The 20,767-nt window shown below is 49.0% G+C and overlaps 1 protein-coding gene across 1 annotated transcript in view; it reads left to right on the top strand.

Moving 5' to 3' along the window:
* The first annotated feature begins 2,058 nt into the window (after positions 1-2,058).
* Positions 2,059-20,767, top strand: part of LOC144768971 (uncharacterized) — a 34,653-nt gene continuing 15,944 nt past the window's right edge. Inside the window, exons 1-2 of the mRNA XM_078652962.1 lie at positions 2,059-2,334; positions 2,549-2,662. Of these exons, the coding sequence (XP_078509088.1) occupies positions 2,059-2,334; positions 2,549-2,662 (390 nt within the window). The remainder of the gene's footprint in view (positions 2,335-2,548; positions 2,663-20,767) is intronic.

Genomic DNA, 20,767 nt, shown 5'->3' with positions numbered 1-20,767 from the left:
TTAATTTACGCCCTTAGAGCTTAACAGTCTGGCCCGAAATTGAGTTGCATTGAGCATTGGGTTTTTGTGCTAATCCTGTTATTTTTTTTAGCACCTGGTTACAGACTTCTTTAGTTGTCTGCGGCCAGAGGCTAGTAAGCTCCATACAGTACCGGGCCCCATATTGCGGTAATAAACATATTCACTTGCCGTTATATTTGCACTTATGATATTGCTGGTAGGCATGTCAAACACATAGGCGTGATACTTGCTGGATGTTGCTACCTTAAATGTTCTTGTGAAACATTGACATTGACAGGCTGCTGAATTTCAACAGGACTGTGTTTGAAGTTCTCAGTAGTATTTGAAACTGGTTTATTGTCCAGAATCTAGTTTCGTTTTTAAATCCCCTTTTCCAATAAAACATGCAATTAGAAACAAAGTATTGCAAGTCACACCTCTGTGAAACATAGGCCACAACTTCTCGAAAAAAGCATTTGCAATGCAATAGGTCTTGCATGTGGGAGAGTTAGAGCTATTGGCATTGTAGCTCTACCTTTTTGGGTATATCCTCAATTGTTGGAGCTTTTCCAGTGTTTTGAGTGTTTCACTCGACGTTCGGGGTCTTCCTCTTCCAGTTGCTGTCTTTTTTGACCAGTTTTGCCACCTCTATTTTGTTGAAATGCCAGCTTTACCCGACTAGTGCCCTGAGTGTGGTAGGAAGAAGGCAAAATCTAACCCCCACAGAGTGTGCATACTCTGTCTCCCTTCTACCCATGTCCCTGACTCCTGTGATATCTGTCACTTTTTCTCCAGGAGGACCCTTGGTGACATGGAGAAGATTCGTCTCCAAGGCATTGAGCAGAGGAGACCTCAAGAACCAGGTGGGACTTCTGGGCTGGAGGGACTCTGTCATCATCCTCTGCCCATGCATCGGCCTCTGGGGGGCTCCCCAGTCAAGAAAAGGCCCAGAAAAGGTCCCGGTCGGTGTCGATGGCTTCGACGTCGGCGTCGAGAGGTATGACTACTATCTGTTCCCCGTCGACCCAGGGCTCTGGGTTGAAGCGATGTCGACGTTTGCCGTCGAGGGGTAGGACGTCGAGACCTCGGACGAGGTCGAAGTCGAGGACTTCACCGGCATCGACACACCATCAACGTAGTGATGAGTCCTGAAGAGGCAGGCGCTCGCCGTCGAGGCGACACCGCCGTTCGCCTTCAACGTTGACACAAAGATCGACTTCGAGGAGAGAAAGATCGAAGTCAAGGCAAAGACACTAGACGTCGGGGAGTTCGTCGACGTCAGGAGGAACGACGTCGAGAAGAGAGACATCAAAGAGGTCGCCGTCGAGGAGGAAAAAGTGGACGTCGAAGAGGAAGTCGAGGCCCAGAACGGTGTCTAGTGCCTCTGTGGTTAGCTTCTTATCGTCACCATCATCGGCGAGTCCCCTGCGGTGCCGGCGCTCGCACTCACAGAGGTCCGCCTCCAGAGCGTCCTCACCAAGGTCTGCTCGTAAGAAGAGGAGAGTTCTTAGGTCACCGGACTCTGATTATTCCCGGACCTACTCGCCCTTGAGGCCCAGGACGCCTACGCCTCCTCCTCTTCCACAACTTCCTCCTCCACCACCTCCGTCTCCTCCTCCTCCTCCACCACCGCCTCGGCCTCCACAACCGAAACCTTTGGTTCGGGCTCAGCCTCTTCCGCAGCCTCCTGGGCCGGTGGTTTCTGCAAGGCTCTGAAAGCCAAGGTCAAGATCCAGAGGGAGGCATCGCTCTCACAGCGAGTGTAGATCTTCGACGAGGTCACATCATCGTCGGCGGAGGGAAAGGTCACGTTCCAGGTATACGGACTCGTCCAGTGACAGGAGATATTCTCCCACTTTGTCGGACTCTCCTCCGACAAGAGTGTCACCAGTGGATGACATTGTGACGTTCCAGGATGTGCTGCTGAGGGGGGCAGCAAAGCTGGGGATCACATTGACTGTACCCACCCCTTCTACTTCTCTGATATTTGAAATGTTGCAGCGCAGTCACCTCTCTCGCCCGTTGCTGCCTTTGGTGCCATGACTGGAGGAACCGGCCATGGAGCTGTTTCTGACGCCGGCCTCGGTGAAGTCGGCGCCATCTAGATTTCAAAAGAAGTACAGGCCCCCGGATTCGCATCCAGCATTCTTAAGAGCAGATCCTGTGCCGGATTCGGTCATTGTGACAGCGGCCAAGAAGCAGCATTCCACTGCCCCTTCGTCTATGGTTCCTCCAGACAAGGAGAGCCGTCAAGTGGATTCGGCAGGAAGAAAAGTCTACAGTACAGCTGCCACTTCAATGAAAGCGACACGTTCATCAGGGCATTTTGGGTCGGTATGACCGCTCCTTGTGGGAGTCCGTGCAGCAATTCATTGAGCTCCTCCCAAGGGACAGGAGAGAAGACTTCCAGGAGATCTTCAATGAGGGCATGATGGTCTCAAATCAGGTCATCAGTTCATCGGCGGATGCCTTTCTCCTGGATGCGCATGGGTACTGCCATGGCATAAACTTGAGACACCACTCCTGGTTGTGCCTTACCTCTCTTAAGCCTGAGGCGCAACAGCGGATTGCTAACTTGCCCTTTTCGGGATCTACCCTCTTCGGGGTTCATGCGGACGAACAGATGGCCCGCATGAAGGTGGAAGTGGAAACGCTGAAAGCTGTAGGTTTGGAGAAACCAAAGGACCAGCGGAAATCCTTCTGTCCCTTCCAGAGGCGTTACTCTTCCCAGAGATTTCAGCGGGGGCAAGGTCGCCAAGCTGGCAAACAGCAGCAGCAACAACAGCAATACCAGCGACAACCCTTCCAGAAACGTCAGAGGGGCAGAGGCGGCAAGCAGGCCTCCTCGGCGAATAAGGGTTTGGTTGGGTCTAAGACCTGAGGAGTTACTTCCCCCTCGTCCATTACCCGCTCCTGTGGGGAGAAGCATACAGAATTACTTGGCAGAGTGGAGAAAAATTACTCAGGACAAGTGGGTGCTGAATATTGTTTGCAATGGATACAGTCTTCATTTTGTCAGCCCTCCTCCAGCTATTCCACCGGTTCGTTAGCACTACCAGCTGCGCGAACTTCAAGCGGAGGCCGATACCCTGTTAAGAAAAAGCGCGTTAGAAGACGTCCCTCTGTCTCAAAGGGGAAAAGGTCTATACTCAAGGTTCTTTCTGGTACGCAAAAAGACAAAAAGGAGTTCAGGCCCATTCTGGATTTGCGACAAGCAAACAAATGGATTCGCAGGGAGAAATTTTGCATGCTGTCCTTGCACCAGATTTATCCTCTGCTGCAACGAGGAGACTGGCTTTGCGCAATGTATCTGCAGGATGTGTACTTCATTGTGCCCAATGCACGGAAACACAGGAAGTTCCTGCGCTTCCTGGTCGGCACCAATCACTATCATTACACCATACTATCGTTTGGTCTGAAGTCTGCACCCAGGACTTTTTCAAAATGCATGGCAGTGGTGGCAGCGCACCTGAGAAAGAACAAGGTGTTTGTCTACCCGTACCTGCACGACTGGTTGATCAAAGCCTCCACCTTCCAGGAAGCACAATTGCATTTTAACAGGACTACCGTTCTGTTGAATCAGCTGTGTTTACATATCAACATGTCCAAGTCCGTCCCGACTCCGGTTCAGGGACTGCAGTGCTTAGGAGCCTGAATCAATACTTTCAGAGCAGGCGTGTCTCCTTTGGAGGACCGACGCTTATCGATCCTTCGGAAGGCTCAGGCTCTCATGTCCGGTCCATCAACGACCGTGAGGATGGTGCCTTCTCTTCTGGGGTCGATGGCCTCTTGCATCTTCCTCACACCACACCACATGCACGCCTCCACATGAGACCGCTGCAGGAATGTCTGGAGGATCAATGGGACCAGAAATGGGGGAGCTGGGACGACAGGATCCAACTGTCTCCACACGCTCAACAGTCCCTGAGATGGTGGTGTTCAGCAGAGAATCTCCTCAAGGGGGTTCCGTTCCACAAGGACGTTCCCATACAGACTATTGTGACGGATGCTTCTCTCCATGGCTGGGGAGCACATTCAGACCATCTACAGAGCCAAGGAACGTGATCCCAGACGGAATCCACGTACCACATCAACTTTCTGGAACTCAGAGCTGTTCATTTGGCGCTGAAAGCCTTTCATCCGTCCTTCCAGACCAACTCCTTGCTTGTACAGATGGACAGTACGACCACAATGCATTACCTCAACAAGCAGGGGGCTCGAGATCGCGCAAACCGCCCCAAGAAGCGCAGGCGATCTGGCACTGGCTGCTAGCCAGAGGATTGATGATAATGGTTGCCCATCTACCAGGTGTGCAGAAAGCTCAGGCGGACGAGACTCAGCAGGCTGGTCCAGGAAAATCACGAGTGGGTCCTAAATGATGAGGTACTAGGAAACATCTTTGGAAGATAGGGCACTCCAGACATAGATCTGTTCGCCACTGCCGAAAACAGAAAATGCAGAGACTTTGCCTCCAGGTTTTACCAACCGGGGACTCTAGGGAATGTGCTATGGATCAGCTGATCGAACTACTTTCTGTACGCTTTTCCGCCCAGTCCCCTGATTCGGGCAGTACTCATCAAGCTATCTCAATCCAGAGCGCGAATGATCTTCATTGCTCCGGAGTGGCCTCGACAGTGGTGGTTCATGGACCTGCTCCACCGGCCTCTCCAACCCCATCTGCAGCTTCCATATCGGCCGGACCTTCTAACGAAGTTCGGGGGGCTGATGGTGCATCCCAATCTCTCATCGTTGACTTTGGCGGCATGGCTCCTGAGATAGTACAGTATGGACACTTGAACTTGCCTGACAACTGCACGGAAATACTCAAGGAGGCTAAGAGACCTTCCACCAGGACTTCCTATGCCTACAAGTGGAAAAGGTTCTGCATCTGGTGCATGTCCAAGAACGCTGATCCTACCTCCTGCAAGGAAGATGTCATTCTTCCATATCTCTTGCATTTGGCTCAATCTGGCCTTAATATCCATTCAATTTAAGTTCACCTTGCAGCATTAACTGCGTATAGGAAATGCCCTTCACAAACATCCTTCTTCCAGATTCCTGTAATTAAAGATTTTTGGGAGGGATTGAAGAAAGTATTTCCCCTTGTTAGGCGTCCGTCGCCTTCATGGGAACTGAATGTGGTCCTGTCCCGGTTAATGAAGGAACCTTTTGAACCTATTCATAAGGCTTCTCTACAGCCTCTATCCTGGTGGCTATAACATCGGCCCGCAGGGTGAGAGAGATCCAGGCCTTGTGTTGCCAAGAGCCTTATACTGTGTTTCATGCTTCTAAGGTTGTCATGAGGACTCACCCTAAGTTCCTGCCTAAAGTGATTTCTGATTTTCATGTCAATCAGACGATAACTTTACCTACGGTTTTTCAACATCCTTTCTCTCTGGCGGAGAGGTCTCCTCATTCCCTGGATGTGAGAAGGGTGTTGAAGTTCTACTTAGATAAGACCAAGGACATTCGTAGGTCAGACCAATTGTTTGTCAATTATGGTTTGGTCAGGACTGGGCTTGCCACATCTAAAAAGTCTATCTCTAGATGGATTGTGTCCTGTATCCAGTTATGTTACCAGAAGGCTAACAAGACCTTAGGGGGTAAGCCTAAGGCTCATTCCACCAGGGGCAAAGCGGCTACAACGGCTTTGCTACGTAATGTTCCCATTGCAGATATCTGTAGGGCTGCCACTTGGAAGTCGGTCCATACCTTTGTCAAACACTACTGCCTGGACTCTGATTCAAGAGCAGACGCTCAGGTTGGGCAGGCTTTGTTGAGAAATCTATTTGCACCTTAGTGGTTTTGTCTCTTTCCTCCACCGCTGGCTTGGTTTGTTGGGATGGGCTTGCCATTCTATTCACAAGATTATGACTATACACAGAGATCCCCTACTACAGAAGGAGTAGTTTCTTACCTGTAACCCAGTTCTGTAGTAGGGGTATCTCTGTTATAGTCATAAGCGCCCTCCCTCCTCCCCGGGGTGATGAAATGATAATGTACTGAATGCTACAGGCCTGGCTTTATACACTTTCAAAAAGAACTGAAAGTAAAAGGCCTTTGGCTGTGCATCCTGGGATAACTAGGGTATCTGGAGAGTTCCTTAAAGGCACAGTAGCTCTTTTCCAGACACATAATGGCAGCCTATGGTGCTGATCTGTCAAACCCTTCCACTCTATCATGACAAAGGATTTTTGTGAAGGGGAGTTTCTCTAGGTGTGAAACTTTACAAAGTGTGTAAAATGTACTATTATTTGGCTATCTTATTCACTTCGAGATGAAGTGATGGCCAATGTAGCCTTGTAGTTTTAGGCTGCATTATTTGTCTTTGATTTTCTCTTAAGTGTCTATGCAGGACTGCAGAAGAAGACTACTTAAGAGACTATTTCGATTGCTCCGGGGTCCACGCACATGGGCGAGACTTCACAAGATTATGACTATACAGAGATACCCCTACTACAGAACTGAAGTTACAGGTAAGAAACTACTCCATCTTGTGGCTGAATTTCGCAAATAAAGCAGAAAAAAGCTGGGGTCAATCCCGGCTTTCACAGTACCTGATATTTAAAGAACTAACGTGTAAAGAGACTTCTACACTCGGGTATAGGGCAATAATCAAGAACTATATAAACATTTGCTCGCAAAATAAAAACGTTTTACTTGCCACAAGATTGAATTTGTTTGTGTTGCGTCATTCGCTGAAAACTGCCAGACAAAAGTGGGCGCAAGCAATTTGTGCGCTGAAAGTGAAGACCCACACCTGTGAAAACAAGGTCCGTGTCAAGGGGTCAGTAACCCAAGCTGCTCAGGTGGACTGGCCACCAGGGAGAGACCAGATCTGTCAACACTAACAGTGTAAATTGAGGTCTACACTTCCTATATATTTCCAAAGACGTGGAAAGGGGACTACTTCAGGGAGAGACCCGATTTCAGAGTTGAAAGATATCCGAGCACAAGTTAAAACAAGCATTAGAAATGCAATCGGGCTCAGATTTATTTGAGTTTGAGCTAATGGCATTGTAAATGCCAATGTATTGTTGCTATGTGTTATGGAGTGTGTTCATGTGGTGTGTACTGCCAGTGATCTCCTTGTGAGTGTGAGAATATTGCACCACTTGCCTGTGATGTCCTTCTTGTGAGTGTGAGAAGCTTGCACCTCTGCTGCCTGTGGTCTCCTTGTGAGTGTAAGAAGCTTGCACTGCTGCTGCCTGTGATGTCGTTCTTGTGAGTGGGAGAAGATTGCACCTCAGCTGCCTGTGGTCTCCTTGTGAGTGTATGCACTGTCATCGCTAGCCTGTAGATATGCACTGTCATCGCTAGCCTGTAGATATGCATTGGCTTCACTAGCCTGTATATATGCACTGTCATCGCTAGCCTGTAGATATGCATTGGCTTCACTAGCCTGTAGATATGCGCTGTCATTGCTATCCTGTAGATATGCGCTGTCATCGCTAGCCTGTAGATATGCATTATCATCGCTAGCCTGTAGATATGTACTGTCATCGCTAGCCTGTAGATATGCACTGTCATCGCTAGCCTGTAGATATGCTCTATCATCGCTAGCCTGTAGATATGCTCTGTCATCGCTAGCCTGTAGATATGCACTGTCATCGCTAGCCTGTAGACATGCATTGTCATCGCTAGCCTGTAGATATGCACTGTCATCGCTAGCCTGTAGATATGCCCTGTCATCGCTAGCCTGTAGATATGCTCTGTCATCGCTAGCCTGTAGATATGCACTGTCATCGCTAGCCTGTAGATATGCATTGGCTTCACTAGCCTGTAGATATGCACTGACATCGCTAGCCTGTAGATATGCATTGTCATCGCTAGCCTGTAGATATGCACTGTCATCGCTAGCCTGTAGATATGCACTGTCATCGCTAGCCTGTAGATATGCACTGTCATCGCTAGCCTGTAGATATGCACTGTCATCGCTAGCCTGTAGATATGCACTGTCATCGCTAGCCTGTAGATATGCATTGGCTTCACTAGCCTGTGGATATGCACTGTCATCGCTAGCCTGTAGATATGCTCTGTCATCGCTAGCCTGTAGATATGCGCTGTCATTGCTATCCTGTAGATATGCGCTGTCGTCGCTAGCCTGTAGATATGCATTATCATCGCTAGCATGTAGATATGCACTGTCATCGCTAGCCTGTAGATATGCTCTGTCATCGCTAGCCTGTAGATATGCGCTGTCATTGCTATCCTGTAGATATGCGCTGTCGTCGCTAGCCTGTAGATATGCATTATCATCGCTAGCCTGTAGATATGCACTGTCATCGCTAGCCTGTAGATATGCTCTGTCATCGCTAGCCTGTAGATATGCTCTGTCATCGCTAGCCTGTAGATATGCACTGTCATCGCTAGCCTGTAGATATGCATTGGCTTCACTAGCCTGTAGATATGCATTGGCTTCACTAGCCTGTAGATATGCTCTGTCATCGCTAGCCTGTAGATATGCACGGTCATCGCTAGCCTGTAGATATGCATTGGCTTCACTAGCCTGTAGATATGCATTGGCTTCACTAGCCTGTAGATATGCATTGTCATCGCTAGCCTGTAGATATGCACTGTCATCGCAAGCCTGTAGATATGCATTGGCTTCACTAACCTGTAGATATGCACTGTCATCGCTAGCCTGTAGATATGCACTGTCATCGCTAGCCTGTAGATATGCTCTGTCATCGCTAGCCTGTAGATATGCACTGTCATCGCAAGCCTGTAGATATGCATTGGCTTCACTAGCCTGTAGATATGCATTGGCTTCAGTAGCCTGTAGATATGCGCTGTCATTGCTATCCTGTAGATATGCGCTGTCATCGCTAGCCTGTAGATATGCGCTGTCATCGCTAACCTGTAGATATGCTCTGTCATCGCTAGCCTGTAGATATGCATTGGCTTCACAAGCCTGTAGATATGCACTGTCATCGCTAGCCTGTAGATATGCATTGGCTTCACTAGCCTGTAGATATGCATTGGCTTCACAAGCCTGTAGATATGCGCTGTCATTGCTATCCTGTAGATATGCGCTGTCATCGCTAGCCTGTAGATATGCATTATCATCGCTAGCCTGTAGATATGCACTGTCATCGCTAGGCTGTAGATATGCACTGTCATCGCTAGCCTGTAGATATGCTCTGTCATCGCTAGCCTGTAGATATGCATTGGCTTCACTAGCCTGTAGATATGCACTGTCATCGCTAGCCTGTAGATATGCTCTGTCATCGCTAGCCTGTAGATATGCGCTGTCATTGCTATCCTGTAGATATGCGCTGTCGTCACTAGCCTGTAGATATGCATTATCATCGCTAGCCTGTAGATATGCACTGTCATCGCTAGCCTGTAGATATGCACTGTCATCGCTAGCCTGTAGATATGCACTGTCATCACTAGCCTGTAGATATGCATTGGCTTCACTAGCCTGTAGATATGCACTGTCATCGCTAGCCTGTAGATATGCATTGTCATCGCAAGGCTGTATATATGCACTGTCATCGCTAGCCTGTAGATATGCACTGTCATCGCTAGCCTGTAGATATGCACTGTCATCGCTAGCCTGTAGATATGCATTGGCTTCACTAGCCTGTAGATATGCACTGTCATCGCTAGCCTGTAGATATGCTCTGTCATCGCTAGCCTGTAGATATGCGCTGTCATTGCTATCCTGTAGATATGCGCTGTCGTCGCTAGCCTGTAGATATGCATTATCATCGCTAGCCTGTAGATATGCACTGTCATCGCTAGCCTGTAGATATGCACTGTCATCGCTAGCCTGTAGATATGCACTGTCATCGCTAGCCTGTAGATATGCATTGGCTTCACTAGCCTGTAGATATGCATTGGCTTCACTAGCCTGTCGCACGTGTGACTCCACTCAGCCTTTCATCCTTCTGAGGTTGATAAAATGAGTACCACCGAGTCGGATAACAGTAAACATCTGTTATCTGTCAACAGCAGCACGCGAGCTCTTGTGGGGTAAAGTGGCGCTCTGTAAATGCATGTTATATAAGAGAGAGAGAGACATTTTCAGCAGAGCAAGAAGGTTTCAAACATCCAGGCAAATCACCTCACATTTCTGGCAGTTTTATTCACATCCCAGTCTATTGCCGAGATTGTGAGCTGAATCGCGACCCAGGAGAGGACTCGAAACCACTTCCACATGGCATTTTTTCCACGTACGGCCAAAGAATGGAATGTTATTATTATTTTTTTTGGGTGCATGCACATTGTCAAACTTCTCCCGGGCTGCTGATTTAAAGCTCGGTAAGCCCCCACAGAGCTGCTTTTTAATTGCTTCCGAGGGATGCAGGTCAGATCTCCAGTTAGCCGGAGCGCCTTGTGGTTGCAAAAGTCATACTGTGGCTTTTATTTGCATTTCGAAAACATTTTTTTTTAACTTATTAATGGCATGTAGGTAAATCATTATTTTTAATAAACGGAAGAGAAGCCTACGGTAGAGGAATACCGTTCACAGAATTATGCTTTAAGGTCCTACTTAAAAGCATTCTTTCATCGTCACATTTTTTTTTATAGTTTCCATAACCTCGGCTAAACGAGCGCTCACAAACCTTTCCCTCTCCATTTTTAAAGAGGACTCGAATTTCACTTCCTAATTGGCTCGAACCATTGATGAGGCATTTCCTATTTGAAGAAAACGTCTCATTTAAATAGCTGCGCTTCGGTTGAATCTGTTCTCGAAATTTAGCAATCGTAAAGTGTAACACTAAAGAAAAATGTTAATTACTCGCAGGAGCGGCTGTCAATGCCGGAATTCGCCCCCGTGCGCCTTGAGGTGGCAGGAGATGTAAGTCGCGGCCTATGCATACATTTGCATCTTTCACTGAAGAATCTTTCAGCGCTCCCACAAAGGGTCCTTAGCTCGCTTACCGTGTCACTGTTCTGTTGCATGCAATGGTGAACGCGCTCGCACCATCTGGATTGCATTACACGGGCACTCTGACAGCTCGTAATTAAGATTAATCACTCTGCCGTGCTCGTTCTCGCACACAATATGCCACATCGGGCACGCGTAAATTACTTACAGCCTATCACGTCAACGCTACTACATACACAGCACAGCGAAGACGAATCACTAGGCAGATGACAGAATACACTAAGGAATGTGTCTGTTCAGAGCCCTAGAGATCCTTTCTTTCTTCTTTAGCATTAGGAGCTCGAAGCTCCACCCCCTTCGTGGGCGTAGGCCGAGCCCTAAAAAAAAAAAATCTAAAGTAGTTCATATGTTTGGGCACAGCGCCACCTATAGATAATTGTTGACATTACAGCATCTCGTATGAGTTTCTCATAAGCAATCCTTTGAAGGGTTTAGACCACTACTGCAGATCCTTTTTAGATCGAGCCTAGGCAGCGCGTGCGCTGTCTACAAGACATGCTGTATTCAGTTTATAGGCTTTCAACTTGCCCAGCGCTTTTGGTTGGTTGTTTGGCCTGCCCTTCAAAATTCCTTTGCTCTGGTGGATGAATAGTGTTCATCTGTCCCACCTTTTGGTACTTGGTTCCCTCCTATCGGAATTCACTGATTGTTTTGTTGGCCACCTCTGGCCATCTGTTGCCCCCTCGCTCGTACCCCCTTCCTCCCATCATTGCTGCTGTCCTTCCTGTGCAGCTACTTGCTACATGATGTGTGTGTCTCTAGTCATGCCTGACCCTTGAAATCTCAGCTGCTTCAAGCGGCCCACGGTATGTGATACAACATAGGGGCATTTTCCACTTATAACAAGACCAAGGTTGGTCAAATTACTAGATGCCCTCTATCTAATACAGTGGCCCTCTTCTCCCCACTTGTGTGTGTGTGTGTGTGTATATATATTTGTATGTATAATGTATGAATGTACAAATATATTTATGTGTGTATGTATATGTATGGCACAGGCACGTGTTTTCAAAAGCTCTTCTGGCTTCGTCCATTTTAAGTGTGATTCCTAAAAGTCCCTCATTTCAGTCTGTGAGCAGGTTTTCTTTTCTCCCCTTACTATCTGCTACTCTTCTGGGTATTCTTGTTGAAGCCTGCAGTTTTTGCCAGGGCACGGCTTTAAAAACGACAGTCTTTACAGGAATGACAGTAAAATGCCCCCATCCATCCCCCGCTGTGCATGGGACCCCCAGGGTGCTGCAGAAAAGAGCGAGCCTGCTAATCAATGTCCCAGGCATTTTTTCCTGCCATTTGTTTCTCTTCAAAGGGAGGGTCCAGGAAAGTTAGGAGGGTTGGAAGCAAAGCTTGAGAGCTCTTCAGGCTTGGGCTCAGTGTTTCATCCTGCTGGTTCTCCTGGGGGCTTTTATGTCTCTCTAAAAACATGAAACTGTCAGGCTGCTGGCTCTACAATTTGTGATGACTTGTTTTTGAGGACAGGAGAGTGGTTGACCTCCCTACCGTGTTTATAACAGCAACGCTCGCCTTAAGCAGCACCATACCAGGCTTGTCTTGGCTTCCTGTTTCCCATAACTCCTATTTTGTTTCTAAAGTATGCAAAACTTTCAAATAACAACATTCTTGCAACTTTTTGCATATTAAGGGCCTACTGTTGTTATACTCTGCTTCGCTGCCAGCAATTATTGTATTCACATTTGAGGAAGGGTCATGTGAGATCCAAAAGTGAATACATACAGCTATAACATAATCTGTACTTGAGATACTTCACATCTATGTTCATCTATGCTGTAGCGCTATGTTTTGGGACAGTCTGGTCTGTTCCAGTTTGTACCCTGCACAAGTCTGTGCTCATGATACTTAACATCTATGTTGTACCGCTATGCCTTGCTCCAGTCTTCTCTGTGCTACTCTGTACCTATGATACTTTGGAAAGGGTTGCCTGCTGTCTTCAATGGCTCACTGAGACATGTAAGGTCAAGATGCCACCGGTGACATAAGCATGTGGGATTTTTGTGGGCATGATGTATCTGTATACTTTTCGATGAGTTAAAGGGCACATAGACGGTCGGGCATTTAATTCATCTTACCATAATGCAGGCTTTATGAAATGCTTTTCAATATTGTAATGTATTGAAATATTTAATTCTTGTTTGTGACTAATATCCCATATAGTTCCTCTAGCTAGAGCCCTTACAGATTCCTGCTAATTAGTGCCAAGAAGCCACATCAGCTTTGAGCACTATTCATTACACCACTCCCCCTGACAAACACAAAATTTATGTTTATAACTTTGTGTTGGGGTGAGGGCTGGTGTCCTGCCACCGATTCCCCTTCTAACAAAAAGCTTATTTTCCCAAAGCTCCATAGCATCACTTAAGGGCATTGGTAAAGCCAATAGGTCCCGCCACCCTTCTTTTTTCTCACTCTTTCTTAGTTTTGACCTCTCCTCCTACCTTTTCTCTCTTCATGATCTACTCCCGCCTCTACATCCTCTCTCTCCATCTCACTGCTTCGCTAGGTATTCTTTTCTCCATTTGCTTGTTGTCTTTCCTCTTCTTTCCCACCTACTCCCCCTTCTTGTCATCCTTTTCGTCTTTTTCCACCCATCTCCCCATTTTTTTGCCATCTCACTGCTCCCTTTTTTAATCTTCACCACTGTCTCCTCTCTTAATCCCCATCTTGTGCTCAATAAAGGAAACCCCTTAACCCCTGATTCCACTCACCGATGCCTGTAGCCTTGTGTGGCAGAGAAACGACGAGGTGAGATGTAGTAATGTCATGACAAACAACAAACAACTTTCTTTTTTTCTTTAATTTGCAAGTTTGTTGTTGTGGGAGGGGGTAGAATACTAAAAAACAGGTAGACGAATGTTATTTGGGTGATGGGGCTTACACTCTTTTGGGTCATAATTGGGAAACTCTGAAAATAGGGATGCATTTTTTGTTTATCCACTTTTCGGTGATGAGCTTTGTGTGAGTGAGGAGACTTGAACAGCACATTTCTGCAAACTAAAGTAGGCCCTATGCAGACTTTGCAGGGATTGGTAGTGGTTTGAGTTCAGACAGGGTGTGTTTTCAGTTTCTTTCTGAAGGACCGGTAATGTGCATCCTAGCACTTCTATAGGGTGTGAACACCAGAGTCTGGGTCCCGGTTTATACATTTTGGAAACGTGGGATATAGCATTTCCACCTCCCACAATGTCATCTGCAGGGCCGGACTGGCTGTAGCGGGCACCGTGTGTTTCCCCGGTGGGCCGCCAGGGTGGGGCGGGTTTTGGGCCCCTGGGGGGCTGTTTTTATTACCGGGCCGGCAATATCGACCTCCTGTAACAAAACCGACCGAAACCGGCTCTAGCAAACAGCTCGGTATTTGTGAGAGGGGTGGGGATTGAGCCATTGGAATCACATTTCATTCATCCACACTGCTCTACAACATAGCTTAAAGACAGTTGCAAAGCCAATAGCTCTGGCTTAACACTAACAAAGTTTCAAAGGCGCAACCTTTTGACTATGCCAATGCTTGTTGGTCTTACTCTCCAGCTGCCTTTGCTCCAGAACTATGGTTATTGCCCTCTTTCCGCTTGAGTCTTGTAGAATATTTCAAGGTAGTTTATGACCCTTTCTGTGAAGAATTTTATATAACCTCTTCTGTGAATAACAACGTCTTAAGTCTGTCCCACAAACAACTTTAGTTATGTTATACGATTTTGTAATCAAAATAAATACATTGTTAGACCTGTCAGACTTAGTGTGGTTTTCCCGCAAATGTTTTGCCCACTACCCTCCTGTTTTGCTGTTATGTTATGTTAAAAGCACTTATTAAGCTTGCGTACACCAACGGTTTCTTGGCGCTCATGTAAGGATCATGGCGGTGGCGAGGAAAGTGCTCAAGAATACACGTGAGTAAACAGCCAGGTCTTTAACTGTTTCCTGAATTGGGCAAGGGAGCACAAAGACCTTAGCTCCACTGGAAGGGAGTTCCAAAGTTGGGGAGCAAAGACAGAGAACCGTAGTCCGCCATACTTCTTCTGTTTTGCTGAAGGAATTTCCAGCAGATTGAGATGAGAGGATCTAATGTTTAGAGAGGGAGTGTAACGGTGGAGACACGCCAAAATGAAAGCCGGGCCGTTGCCATGTAGTGCTTTACAAATAGTACAGCCTATCTTAAAAATGCAGTGCTTACTCACTGGGAGCCAATGTAAGCTTTTCATTAGTGGGCTGACATGATGCAATTTAGGCTGATGAAAAATCAGCCTAGCCGCCTGGTCCTGGACTAGTTGGAGGCACCTAAATTGGTATGCTGGAATGCCAACATACAATGAATTGGTATAATCCAGGTGAGAGATCACTAGGGCTAAAGTGACCAGGATCATGGCTTCCCTGCTCAGAAATCTGCTGATCTTCTTTATTTTACGCAGCTGGAAGAATCCAGCAGAAACTACCAAGCTGATTTGAGACTTCATGGACAAATCATTGCTGATAATAATCCCCAGACTCTTCGAGGGGACAGCTGGCATAGGGGGATTATCTAGTTTAGGGGGCCAAAAATTGGAGTGTCAGGGGTTGGCCAACCCACCTGTGAGGGTTCATCTCCGTTTTCTCCGGATTCAACTTCAGCTGGTTGTTATTCATCCAGTCACTTATAAAAACAAGCATTTGCAATGCAACAGGTCTCGCATTATGAAGGTTTGAACTATTGGTCTTGTAAATGACGATTTTCTTTATATGTGTTGGTTTTGAAAATAGCTAAATTAATAGCTTTTCAATGTACAATGCCAATAGTTATAACTTTCGCAAATGTGACACCTATAGCATTTGTAATGCAACATGTTTTGTATTTACGTGACTTAGATGTATTGATATAACAAATAACAACGGCTTTTAATTTTTTTAAAATAATTAATACTTAAATAAAAGTGATTGTAATTTATAATGGCAATACCTTAAACTTTTGTAAATAACTTTTGTGAAGATTATGTTCAGTGTATTTTATTGTGATGAAAATCCAAGAACAGAAGTGAAATATTAACATCTTTTTGTGACATTTGTAATAAAGCTTGAAACATTGAGAGAACATAATTGAACCAGTTGTTGTTGAATGGATGCACAGATTGATGCTGTGACGGCGCGGAGTGATGTTGTGGTGGCGCTGAGCGATGCTGTGGTGGTGCTGAGTGATGCTGGGGTTGCGCTGAGTGATGCTGGGGTTGCGCTGAGTGATGCTGGGGTTGCGCTGAGTGATGCTGTGGTGGTGCTGAGTGATGCTGTGGTGGTGCTGAGTGATGCTGTGGTGGTGCTGAGTGATACTGTGGTGGTGCTGTGGTGGTGCTGAGTGATGCTGTGGTGGTGCTGAGTGATGCTGTGGTGGTGCTGAGTGATGCTGTGGTGGTGCTGTGGTGGTGCTGAGTGGTGCTGTGGTGGTGCTGAGTGATAATGTGGTGGTGCTAAGTGATGCTGTGGTGGTGCTGAGTGGTGCTGTGGTGGTGCTGAGTGGTGCTGTGGTGGTGCTGAGTGGTGCTGTGGTGGTGCTGAGTGGTGCTGTGGTGGTGCTGAGTGGTGCGGTGGTGGTGCTGAGTGGTGCGGTGGTGGTGCTGAGTGGTGCTGTGGTGGTGCTGAGTGATGCTGTGGTGGTGCTGAGTGGTGCTGAGTGATGCTGTGGTGGTGCTGAGTGGTTCTGTGGTGGTGCTGAGTGGTGCTGTGGTGGTGCGGAGTGATAATGTGGTGGTGCTGAGTGGTAATGTGGTGATGCTGAGTGGTGCTGTGGTGGTGCTGAGTGGTGCTGTGGTGGTGCTGAGTGATGCTGTGCTGGTGCTGAGTGATGCTGTGGTGATGCTGAGTGATGCTGTGCTGGTGCTGAGTGATGCTGTGCTGGTGCTGAGTGATGCTGTGCTGGTGCTGAGTGATGCTGTGCTGGTGCTGAGTGGTGCTGTGGTGGTGCTGAGTGGTGCTGTGGTGGTGCTGAGTGGTGCTGTGGTGGTGCTGAGTGGTGCTGTGGTGGTGCTGAGTGGTGCTGTGGTGGTGCTGAGTGATTATGTGGTGGTGCTGAGTGGTAATGGGGTGCTGCTGAGTGGTACTGTGGTGGTGCTGAGTGATGCTGTGGTGGTGCTGAGTGATGCTGTTGTGGTGCTGAGTGATGCTGTGGTGGTGCTGAGTGGTGCTGTGGTGGTGCTTAGTGATTATGTGGTGGTGCTGAGTGGTGGTGCTGAGTGATAATGTGGTGTTGCTGAGTGACAATGTGGTGGTGCTGTGGTGGTGCTGAGTGATGCTGTGGTGGTGCTGAGTGATGCTGTGGTGGTGCTGAGTGGTGGTGAGTGATGCTGTGGTGGTTCTGCGTGGTGATGTGGTGATGTGGTGGTGCTGAGTGGTGCTGTGGTGGTGCTGAGTGATAATGTGGTGCTGCTGAGTGATAATGTGGTGCTGCTGAGTGATAATGTGGTGGTGCTGAGTGATAATGTGGTGGTGCTGAGTGGTAATGTGGTGGTGCTGAGTGATGCTGTGGTGGTGCTGAGTGATGCTGTGGTGGTGCTGAGTGATGCTGTGGTGGTGCTGAGTGATGCTGTGGTGGTGCTGAGTGATGCTGTGGTGGTGCTGAGTGATGCTGTGGTGGTGCTGAGTGGTGCTGTGGTGGTGCTGAGTGGTGCTGTGGTGGTGCTGAGTGGTGCTGTGGTGGTGCTGAGTGGTGCTGTGGTGGTGCTGAGTGGTGCTGTGGTGGTGCTGAGTGGTGCGGTGGTGGTGCTGAGTGGTGCGGTGGTGGTGCTGAGTGGTGCGGTGGTGGTGCTGAGTGGTGCGGTGGTGGTGCTGAGTGGTGCTGTGGTGGTGCTGAGTGATGCTGAGTGATGCTGTGGTGGTGCTGAGTGATGCTGTGGTGGTGCTGAGTGATAATGTGGTGGTGCTGAGTGATGCTAGGGTGGTGCTGAGTGATGCTAGGGTGGTGCTGAGAGGTACTGTGGTGGTGCTGAGTGGTGCTGCTGAGTGGTTCTGTGGTGGTGCTGAGTGGTGGTGCTGAGTGATAATGTGGTGTTGCTGAGTGATAATGTGGTGGTGCTGAGTGGTGCTGAATGATGCTGTGGTGGCGCTGAGTGATGCTGTGGTGGTGCTGAGTGATGCTGTGGTGGTGCTGAGTGGCGCTGTGGTGGTGCTGAGTGGCGCTGTGGTGGTGCTGAGTGATAATGTGGTGGTGCTGCGTGGTGCTGTGGTGGTGCTGAGTGATGCTGTGGTGGTGCTGAGTGATGCTGTTGTGGTGCTGAGTGATGCTGTTGTGGTGCTGAGTGATGCTGTGGTGGTGCTGAATGATAATGTGGTGGTGCCGAGTGATGCTGGGGTGGTGCTGTGGTGGTGCTGAGTGATGCTGTGGTGGTGCTGAGTGATGCTGTGGTGGTGCTGAGTGGTGCTGTGGTGGTGCTGAGTGATGCCGTGGTGGTGCCGAGTGGTGGTGTGGTGGTGCTGAGTGGTGCTGAGTGATGCTGTGGTGGTGCTGAGTGATGCTGTGGTGGTGCTGAGTGATGCTGTGGTGGTGCCGAGTGATGCCGAGTGATAATGTGGTGGTGCTGAGTGATAATGTGGTGGTGCTGAGTGATAATGTGGTGGTGCTGAGTGATAATGTGGTGGTGCTGAGTGATAATGTGGTGGTGCTGAGTGATAATGTGGTGGTGCTGAGTGATAATGTGGTGGTGCTGAGTGATAATGTGGTGGTGCTGAGTGATGCTGTGGTGGTGCTGAGTGGTGTTGCTGAGTGATAATGTGGTGTTGCTGAGTGAGAATGTGGTGGTGCTGAGTGGTGCTGTGGTGGTGCTGAGTGATGCTGTGGTGGTGCTGAGTGGTGCTGTGGTGGTGCTGAGTGATGCTGTGGTGGTGCTGAGTGATGCTGTGGTGGTGCTGAGTGATGCTGTGGTGGTGCTGAGTGATGCTGTGGTGGTGCTGAGTGGTGCTGAGTGATGCTGTGGTGGTGCTGAGTGATGCTGTGGTGGTGCTGAGTGATGCTGTGGTGGTGCTGTGGTGCTGAGTGATGCTGTGGTGGTGCTGAATGATAATGTGGTGGTGCTGAGTGATGCTGTGGTGGTGCTGAGTGGTGCTGTGGTGGTGCTGAGGTGGTGCTGTGGTGGTGCTGAGTGGTGCTGTGGTGGTGCAGAGTGGTGCTGTGGTGGTGCAGAGTGGTGCTGTGGTGGTGCGGAGTGATAATGTGGTGGTGCTGAGTGATAATGTGGTGGTGCTGAGTGATAATGTGGTGGTGCTGAGTGGTAATGTGGTGGTGCTGAGTGATGCTGTGGTGGTGCTGAGTGGTGCTGAGTGATGCTGTGGTGGTGCTGAGTGGTGTTGTGGTGTTGCTGAGTGGTGGTGTGGTGGTGCTGAGTGGTGGTGTGGTGGTGCTGAGTGGTGCTGTGGTGGTGCTGAGTGATGCTGTGGTGGTGCTGAGTGATGCTGTGGTGGTGCTGAGTGATGCTGTGGTGGTGCTGAGTGATGCTGTGCTGGTGCTGAGTGGTGCTGTGGTGGTGCTGAGTGGTGCTGTGGTGGTGCTGAGTGGTGCTGTGGTGCTGCTGAGTGATAATGTGGTGGTGCTGAGTGATAATGTGGTGGTGCGGAGTGATAATGTGGTGGTGCGGAGGGTAATGTGGTGGTGCTGAGTGGTGCTGTGGTGGTGCTGAGTGATGCTGTGGTGGTGCTGAGTGGTGCTGTGGTGGTGCTGAGTGGTGCTGAGTGATAATGTGGTGGTGCTGAGTGGTAATGTGGTGGTTCTGAGTGGTAATGTGGTGGTTCTGAGTGGTGCTGTGGTGGTGCTGAGTGGTGCTGTGGTGGTGCTGAGTGATAATGTGGTGGTGCTGAGTGATAATGTGGTGCTGCTGAGTGATAATGTGGTGCTGCTGAGTGATAATGTGGTGGTGCTGAGTGGTAATGTGGTGGTGCTGAGTGGTGCTGTGGTGGTGCTGAGTGATGCTGTGGTGGTGCTGTGGTGGTGCTGTGGTGGTGCTGTGGTGGTGCTGAGTGGTGCTGTGGTCGTGCTGAGTGATAATGTGGTGGTGCTGAGTGATAATGTGGTGGTGCTGAGTGATAATGTGGTGGTGCTGAGTGATAATGTGGTGGTGCTGAGTGATGCTAGGGTGGTGCTGAGTGATGCTAGGGTGGTGCTGAGAGGTACTGTGGTGATGCTGAGTGGTGCTGCTGAGTGGTTCTGCTGAGTGATAATGTGGTGTTGCTGAGTGATAATGTGGTGGTGCTGAGTGGTGCTGAATGATGCTGTGGTGGCGCTGAGTGATGCTGTGGTGGTGCTGAGTGATGCTGTGGTGGTGCTGAGTGATAATGTGGTTGTGCTGCGTGGTGCTGTGGTGGTGCTGAGTGATGCTGTGGTGGTGCTGAGTGATGCTGTGGTGGTGCTGAGTGATGCTGTGGTGGTGCTGAGTGATGCTGTGGTGGTGCCGAATGATAATGTGGTGGTGCCGAGTGATGCTGTGGTGGTGCTGAGTGATACTGGGGTGGTGCTGTGGTGGTGCTGAGTGATGCTGTGGTGGTGCTGAGTGATGCTGTGGTGGTGCTGAGTGGTGCTGTGGTGGTGCTGAGTGATGCCGTGGTGGTGCTGAGTGATGCCGTGGTGGTGCTGAGTGGTGGTGTGGTGGTGCTGAGTGATGCTGTGGTGGTGCTGAGTGATGCTGTGGTGGTGCTGAGTGATGCTGTGGTGGTGCTGAGTGGTGCTGTGGTGGTGCTGAGTGGTGCTGTGGTGGTGCTGAGTGGTGCTGTGGTGGTGCTGAGTGGTGCTGTGCTGGTGCTGAGTGATGCTGTGCTGGTGCTGAGTGATGCTGTGCTGGTGCTGAGTGATGCTGTGGTGGTGCTGAGTGATGCTGTGGTGGTGCTGAGTGGTGCTGTGGTGGTGCTGAGTGG

The sequence above is a fragment of the Lissotriton helveticus genome, chromosome 7, assembly GCF_964261635.1.
Source record: "Lissotriton helveticus chromosome 7, aLisHel1.1, whole genome shotgun sequence".
Taxonomy (NCBI): domain Eukaryota; kingdom Metazoa; phylum Chordata; class Amphibia; order Caudata; family Salamandridae; genus Lissotriton; species Lissotriton helveticus.
Note: the sequence above shows the minus strand (reverse complement) of the source record. Positions and strands in the feature narration are given on the sequence as shown.